This window comes from Magnolia sinica, chromosome 16 (genome assembly GCF_029962835.1).
Source record: "Magnolia sinica isolate HGM2019 chromosome 16, MsV1, whole genome shotgun sequence".
Classification (NCBI taxonomy): domain Eukaryota; kingdom Viridiplantae; phylum Streptophyta; class Magnoliopsida; order Magnoliales; family Magnoliaceae; genus Magnolia; species Magnolia sinica.
Genome location: NC_080588.1, coordinates 64360557 through 64369103, shown reverse-complemented (window position 1 = coordinate 64369103; position 8547 = coordinate 64360557). Strand labels below are relative to the sequence as shown.

Genomic DNA, 8547 nt, shown 5'->3' with positions numbered 1-8547 from the left:
TTGATACTATAAATACACTAATTCAACACTCAGGTGAGGCCACCACATAAAATTATACCTAAAACGTCCACATTCACGCGGCGTGACCCGCATGAGTTTTTGGAGGAATCCATTCATCCTGGTGTAGAGCGCATGCACACCATGGTGGACCCACATTCAACTTAGATGATTTTAATGGCATGACTTCCCATCTCAGCTGTTTCGATGGTGCAGGCCACCTTAGTGTTGAATCGTCCTGTTTTTAGGCCACAGTCCAAACATGGGGTGGCTCACCTAATATACAGGGTAGATCTCATCTACATGAAGTCTAGATCTCACTTAATGGATTGAGAACTTCATGACTCTTAGGCTCAAAAATCAGTCCCATTTAAATTTCAGGTGAGCTGCAACACGAGGATCAACTGAGTTCGAAAGTCTCACCATTAAAATAGAACAAATTGCGTGTGAGTCCAACGTTGGGTGTATATATGCCTTCAATCCACTCACTTCATGACACACCACAGTGAGACGAATAGACAGGTGAAAATTTGGAGATTCAAAGACTCATGTGGGCCACGCCAAGTGATTTTAGGGCGTGTTTGGTGGGTGGTATTACATGGGCTTAGGTGGGATGGAATTGCATGTGGTCCGTGCCAATTCCACTCCATATTTGGGAAGAATGGAAAAGCCTAGAATTAGATCAGATGGAATTGCATTGGATTCCATGCCAATTTCACTCAATATTAGCAAGTTGTGTAGGTCCCACCATGATGTGTGGGCTATATCTACACCATCTACCCATTTTTTGAGGTCATTTTAGAGCATGGACCAAAAAATCAGGGAGATCTAAAGCTCAAGTGGACCAAAAATGTATGTGTTTCATCCATGCCGTCCATCTATTTTTATAGATCATTTTACATTAAAGGACTAAAAATGAGATATATCCCATTCTCAATTGGACCACATCACAGGAAACAGTGTTGAATGAGTGTGAACCATTAAAAACATTTTAGGGGCCATAAAAGTTTTTAGATCAAGCTGAATTTTGTTTTTTTCCCTTCATCTGGGCTGTATGACCTAATAAACAGATTGGATGTCAAATAAACAGTACACTGGGCCTTAGGAGGATTTTAATGGTGAACATCTAATCACTATTGTTTTCCTGGGGTGTGGTTCACCTGAGATTACATACCTCTAACTTTTGGTATCAAGCCATAAAATTATCTGTAAAAATGGACGAACGGCATGGATGAAACACATACATTATGGTGGGGTCCACATAGCACCGACCACCAGCCACGGGGCTGGTGGCAGGGGGAGTAGCCAATCCGTATCCGCAACGGAACATGATTCTTCACAGGATTGAGCGATTCTTGAAGCCGATTGCGTGGTGTGACATACTACCCAACTAAGTGGTATGTTGACGTCACCATGTTCTGAGAGCTCCACAATGATATATGTATTATATCCACACCGTCCATCCATCTTGTGATATCATTTTAGGTAATGGGCCCAACAATCAAGCAGATCCAAACCTCAAGTGGACTACATCACAGGTCTTCAGGATGATTGAGAGGTAGGACTTAATTGATCATGCATGATTTATCTTTATTAATTTTTTTTAAATTTTTTCTTTCATTTATTTCGGGAAAGATATGCCGAAAATCTAGACCATTAATCCATGAGCCACCTAAATGATCCTGTCCACTCAAACGCTTAGAAATGTTCTATCAGTGTGAGTTCGAAGTGTTGGTGCATACAAGAGGTGGCCCATTGAATGAACAGTCTGGATCAATGGGCATAGACAGCAATAGTGATTGTCCCTGCTTCAATATGTAATCTACCCCAAACTAAATTCTTGAGTGAATGAAATAAAATCATTTTCTCTCAACTAAAATGGTTGTGATTTTAAATGCTGTCCTTTCACTACCATTCACTAAATTATCACATAGAATCATTGAGGATGGTATAGTAGCATTAATGGAGCTTGTGCACCATACCATCGTAAGGTGGAAGAAATGGTAAGCATCACTTTCCAAAGGAAAAAGGACATACTCCTTTCAGAAATTCCAAGGCCATCTGCGTGACCATGGACTGAAGGAGCCACTCTTCTCACGCTTACAAACCTGCCAGACATGTTGAAGATCCCAGCCATTCACCAGTGGCCAACCTTGAAAATTATAACTTGGTCCGCTCATAAAGTGGGTAACCGTTAAAGATGTACTATTTGTCATTTTTAACTGATATGGTCCAATTAATGGCCATGGTTGCCTGATTTTTGAACCATGGTCTGTTTAAGGAAAATCCCATATGATGTATGGTCCATATCTTTTGCATACTTGTACTGTGAGTTTCCTTTTTAATCTATTCTCGATCAAATGGCCTGAGGGTCGTTTGACACCATGAATTCAGGGGGTTTCATCTCCATATTTGAGTTTGAAATCCACTGAAAGCATGGATTACATCTAAAACTTTTCAAGAGTTGTATGTGTAACATGTGTCACTATACTATTAATCTAGTGGGCACATGGCCCACTAATGATATCTCAAAATAATTAGATTATCAATTGCATCACTATGATTACTTTAATACAGCGATGGATGCCGTCCAAACATTGTCCATGTAAATCAACAGTTAATAATCATTGGTTGGTCGCTCAAACTGGATCTTGTGCTTGTGGCCCATTTAAGACTTAGAATTTCATCATTTTCGAGCAAAGTATATATTTTAGTGGGCTTATTATAACCATTGTCTTTAACATTACATCCGTTTACTAATTAGATATATTAAAGTTGATTTGATAATTAAATTCAAACCCGTGTAAATACACTAAGCATACTTTCCCAAACAGCCCCTAACATTCCTATTCTAAGCAAGAGACGTTGGGGGAAAATAGAAGTTAATGGATGGGGCGGAGAAAAAAGCAGTTGGATAGAGATGTGGGGTAACGACGGCTTGCTATTAGCTGGCCCATGGCGGGCTCTAATCCAACGGCAAAGCTGTCAAGGCGTTTTCAATTGCAATGCATCAGTCTTAATCCATCTCTCTCCTCACTATAAAAACCCCTAAGCCATTACACCATTGCACCCACAAAATCTCTCTCTCTCTCTCTCTCTCTCTCTCTCTCTCTCAACCATGGGCACCACAACCTCCTTAACACACATCATCCTTCCTCTTCTAATTCTCACATTTTCTCTCTCAGTCAGCGCCCGCCCGGCTACATTTCTTCAAGATTTCCGCATCACATGGTCTGATTCCCATATCAAACAAATCGAAGGTGGGCGGGCCATCCAACTCATCCTAGACCAATCTTCAGGTAACCTATTGTCATCTCTTTTCATGCTTCAAAAGGCAATGCACTGAATTCGTTGTCGTCAACCGAATATACTGCCAGCATATACCACTGCTGTGGCCTACACGGTGCAATTTGTCTACTGAATTGTGAGAAATTCATGTTCAAAAGGCTAACTACATTTGTCGGGTTCGGCCTATTCATTTTAGGATGCGGGTTTGCTTCGAAGAGCCAGTACTTGTTCGGGCGCGTTAGCATGAAGATCAAGCTCATCCCCGGCGACTCTGCGGGAACCGTGACAGCCTTTTATGTGGGTCGCTCATCATCCTCATTAAGCCATGGTTTTCAATCACTAGATGATTTGATTCTGTTTTCACTTACTAGATTATCTACTATGGCTATTGTTGTTTTTGTAGATGAATTCAGACACCGATAATGTCCGCGACGAATTGGATTTTGAGTTCTTGGGCAATAGGACCGGGCAGCCATATACGGTCCAGACCAACGTCTATGCCCATGGAAAGGGCGATAGAGAGCAGCGGATCAACCTGTGGTTTGACCCCGCCGCGGATTTCCACACTTATTCTATCCTTTGGAATCACCACCATGTAGTGTAAGTTTAAGATCCCATGCCATGGATTACACAAGATTAATGTGTAGGTGTATTAATTAAGGTTTGTTAGCCCCGCAAGCAGCTCATTAATGTGGGGATGGCTGATAAGCCCACCTGATGAGTAGAACAGCCTGATTTTAACACCACGCGACCGTCACGGTTGGGCCCGCCATTTTTGTCGATCAGACATCCTACAAAAAGTGACATGTTGAAGGGAAAGATGAGGTTACAAGATGAGTTAGATTGGAAAATTGCAACCTATGATACCATTTATTCAATAAAAAACAAAAAATTCTAGTCACTAGTTTTCAAAATTGTAGTCCTTCAAACCATCCATTCCCAAAACAACCCCCTCAAATTGTAAGGTTGATAAATTATGTATACCAATTCTAGGATTTGTATGGCATTATTGTAATTAATGTAATTATAATGTTAATTATTAATTATCTATTTTCTCGATGGCGGCGGTGTAGCTTCTCCATTGACGACGTGCCAATTAGGGTTTACAAGAACAACGAAGCAAGGGGAATCCCATTTCCCAAGTTCCAACCGATGGGTGTCTACTCTACACTATGGGAGGCCGATGACTGGGCGACGAGGGGTGGGCTAGAGAAGATTGATTGGAGCAAGGCGCCATTTTACGCCTACTACAAGGACTTCGACATCGAAGGGTGCGCAATGCCCGGGCCTGCGAGCTGTGCCACCAACCCTAGAAACTGGTGGGAAGGCACCGCTTACCAGCAACTCAACGTGCTCCAGGCTCGAAGATACAGGTGGGTCCGATTGAATCACATGGTCTATGACTACTGCACCGACAAGTCGAGATATCCAGTCACCCCACCGGAATGCATGGCCGGAATATAATATTTGAATCTTATAAATCATGGTTATTTTCCTGTAAATGTAGAAAATAGAGGCCCATGCATATGCATGTATGAAGGGGTGGAGTGGGAATAATGGCCTGTCTTACCGACGCCTAGCTTGTTATATTGTTTTTATATCTTCACATGTATTCGCTGGGAGTTAATGTGTGCAATAAAGTCGTTGCATGATCATGAAAATGATAGGCTGAAATTCTCTGACTCGTGCAAGATGTGGGCCATTCGCTAGGTGGGGCCCACAGCATAATGGGACTTAGTCGGCAAGTCGTTTTGTCCAGATGGGCAAGTAAAAGAATGGACGGTTAGAAAACAACTGCAGAATTGATTCTCAAATATGGACAATTGCTTATGTGAAAAAGTGCCACGAGAAGTTGTCTTGGAGGGATGCGGATTGCGTCCTACCCCCGCCCGGATGGTAATCCGTCCGGGCAGGGCTCTGTGGGGCCCACCATGATGTAAGTGTTTTATCCATGCCGTTAATCATTTTTCTCGTATCATTTTAAGGAATGAGCCAATACATTAAGTAGGTTCAAAGCTCCAATGAACCACGCCAAGGGAAGCTGCAGTGATAACGACACTTACCGTTGAAACCTTTCAAAGGGCTACCGTGATTTTTTTACCATACAACCTATTCATAAGGTCATGTAGACGTGGATGAAGTGAAAAAAGAAATATCAGCTTGATCCGAAACTTCTCTAGCTCTCAAGAAATTTTTAATGGTAGACTTTCAATCTCCAATTTGTGGTCCACTTAAGCCTTGTTCCTGCCTCATTTTTTTGGTTCATACTTTAAAATAATATGAGAAAAATGATGAATGACGTGGATAAAACACTTACATCATGGTGGCCCCCATAGAGCTCTGCCCGGACGGATTACCGTCCATCCGAGCGAAGGTAGGACGCAATCCGCGTCCTTCTTGAAGCCAATGAGATAGGAGACCCGGCCCGGCCCTGTAAGGTGAGGGCTTCGGCCCATGAACTTGTCTTGAAGTGCCCGGTCTTGAAATTTAGACCTGATATCAAGGTTGGGCAGGGGCTTATTGTTGGGAACCACAGAAGCACACATAGTTGAATCAAGCAAAGTGTTTTAATAACACAACCAAAGTCCAAACACAAACAATTCAAATTTTTCATGAAAATTTTTTTTTGAGAAAAAACCATGGCATAAAGTAATTAGTAATGCACTATGAAAGAAAAATTACAAGAGATAGAGATTATCAATTCAAACAAACCTCGAATCTACTCTACAAGCCCAAGCTATATCCTTGAAACCATTAGGAATGAGTTTAGAAAGCCTAAAACTCATCTTCTTTCTCCCGAATCACGATTACACCTGCTATATATATCATAACATAGTATCACAATGGGAATAGAAACAAATCTCGCACTTACGTAATTCTATCCGTGCGCTTAATAGCACCTTCGATGGGACTTCAATGGCATCAACGATCTGTCAATTGTATCGAACACCTTCAATGTCACCAAGTAAAACACCAAAATATTCAAGAGACAAAACATAAATTTTCTGAATCTTTTGGATGACATCGAGCATTTGTCAATGGCATTGACCACTGCTCGATGGCATCAATAGACCTACCGATTTCAATACAGATTTCAAACATCAACAACACCTATTGAAATGATGTATGGCTTAGACCAATCATCGAGTTCATTTGATTTGAAATATTTAATGGGTCAAAATCTTTCCAATGTCTGCTCAAGTCAAGCTACGTAAAAACCAATAAATGACCCTTTTATTCTAATACAAGTAGGTGTAGGAGTGAATGGAAGTGGACTAAAAAGGTTGGAGTCAATCAAATTTCAGGAGGGGACAATGCCATGCAAATATGGATTATTTTATGCAACTTGGTCAAAGAATCATCCGTAATCGTACACACACATTCATGTGGTGCTTGTTTGGCCAATCCATTCTAACCACAAAAAGAAATGAAAAGATAAGAATCTCTGCCGACAACACAATTCTTACATGTCACCCATACAAGTGGGGCCCATGGATTAATAATCCAAAACATCCATCTTATGATGAAGCATTCCCCAAAATTCACTGAAATGGGTCGAACGTCATCCTTCAATCAGACGCTCGCAAATAGAGGGTGAAAAGAATAGAGCTGCTAAAGAGACTTTGGTTCTTGAGCCTTTTTCAGCTGGGCCTGGCGTGTGTTTATCTATCTTCTGTAGTCCTCAACACTACCATATATAATAAAATAATTATAATAAATATAAGTTTTTGAATAGTCCCAGCTTGTCAAGCCTAGCCTGGGCAGAAGCCAACCCCAGACCCGGCCCAACGACAACCGTTGAAGACGTCCTAGGCCCACCATGATTGTTATTTTTCATCCAACCTGTTCATAAGGTCACAAAGACATGTATGAAGGGAAAACATAAATATCAGCTTGATTCAGAACTTCTGTGGCCCACAAGAAGTTTTCAACAGTAGGCTTTCAATCCCCACTTCTTCCTATGGTGTGGTCCACTTGAGCGTCCAATCTACCTCCTTTTTGGACTCATGCCCTAAAATGATCTTTCAAAATGGATGGACAGCGTAGATAAAACATATACATCACGATGGGCCCCACAAAGCCCCTGACAGGATTGTCATCCTCTAGCTAGGTCCCCTTATTTATGGTGGCCAACATCACCTGTGTGGCCCTGATACCATACACTTCTGCCACCTTGCATGTGTGCGCGGAACAGGCTATCCTGTGCTGGCCGGAAATGGTCTGGGTCAGCCCATTGGGTTGGGCCCGGTACGGGTCTGGGTCTTTTGAAATTTTCTATTCAAGCAAAGACCATGCCATTTAAAGGCTGGTTTGTCGCTTTATTGGTGGGTTTCGACCTGAAATTGATGGCCCAGTTAATAAATGGAACAGAGCAAGCCTGACTTGTAGGCCCGATTAGAATTTGGACCATCAAAACCTAGCCCACGGACCTAGTTTCATTTGAACTTAACATAGAGATAGGGTTGGCAATGGCCCGGTCTTGGCGGCCCAGAGCTTGTGCCACTGAACTTGGCCCAGGCCTGTTCTTGGGCTTGAAATCTAGGTCAGTGTCCAGGGCGGGCGTAGAGCTGATGATGAATGGCCTGGTCTAATAATCAAGTGGGTCACTGTTATACAAAAAGATGGTCAATATGAAAACACTAGTATGGGTCCCATTCAACTCTCCTAGGTATGTAGTTTTAAGGGAGTTTTTGGATAGAGTCAGGATTCTATAAGCCAAAACATATGATGGGACTAGTGGTGAATTGAGATTTAAAAATTAAAAAATAAAAATAAAAAATCGTAGATTTAGACTATTATAAAACCTTGATGATGCCACTCTTTATAGGGCTGACACTGGCTTGGCCCAGTCTTGTAGGCCTGGGCCAAGACACAAGCCTTTTTAGCCAGATTAGGGCCAGGGAGTAGGGATGGGCTAGGGCATGCCCCAGCCCAGCCCATTTCCACCCCGATCGTAATGGGCGCTGACTTGCCCATTGGGTTTTCAGTCGCAGGCATGAATTTCAAGCCGAGTAGCATAGCCCTAGGAAGAGTTGCACACAAGTCGAGCTTGGCATAGTTTGGCTCACCTTGGCCAATAACTAACCCCAGCTTGAAGTCGGCTCAGCCCGGCTCTGCTCGATTCTCAAGCTCGACTGATTAGCTTGGCTCAATTTGATAAGCAGCTCATGCTGGCTTGAGCCTATTTTGAGCTTGTGTAATATTTTCCTAAATACATGGATTGCATCTTTAATATTCCACACTTTAAATGCAAAATAGTAA

At 42.2% G+C, this 8547-nt stretch overlaps 1 protein-coding gene across 1 annotated transcript; it reads left to right on the top strand.

The window, feature by feature from the left end:
• Window positions 1-3073: 3073 nt before the first annotated feature.
• LOC131229257 (probable xyloglucan endotransglucosylase/hydrolase protein 6) lies at window positions 3074-4946 on the top strand. Its single transcript, XM_058225163.1, has 4 exons — window positions 3074-3296; window positions 3482-3582; window positions 3689-3885; window positions 4359-4946. Exons 1-4 carry the CDS (start codon window positions 3116-3118, stop codon window positions 4747-4749), a joined length of 870 nt encoding a protein of 289 aa, XP_058081146.1. The 5' UTR covers window positions 3074-3115; the 3' UTR covers window positions 4750-4946.
• Window positions 4947-8547: the final 3601 nt, after the last annotated feature.

What these genes read in the sequence shown, in the direction of transcription:
- LOC131229257 (XM_058225163.1), top strand. Translation starts at nt 3,116, where the DNA reads ATGGGCACCACAACCTCCTTAACACACATCATCCTTCCTCTTCTAATT. An exon ending in GAACCGTGACAGCCTTTTAT is followed by an intron (nt 3,583 to 3,688) that starts GTGGGTCGCTCA and finishes TTGTTTTTGTAG; the next exon opens with ATGAATTCAGACACCGATAA. An exon ending in TGGAATCACCACCATGTAGT is followed by an intron (nt 3,886 to 4,358) that starts GTAAGTTTAAGA and finishes GCGGCGGTGTAG; the next exon opens with CTTCTCCATTGACGACGTGC.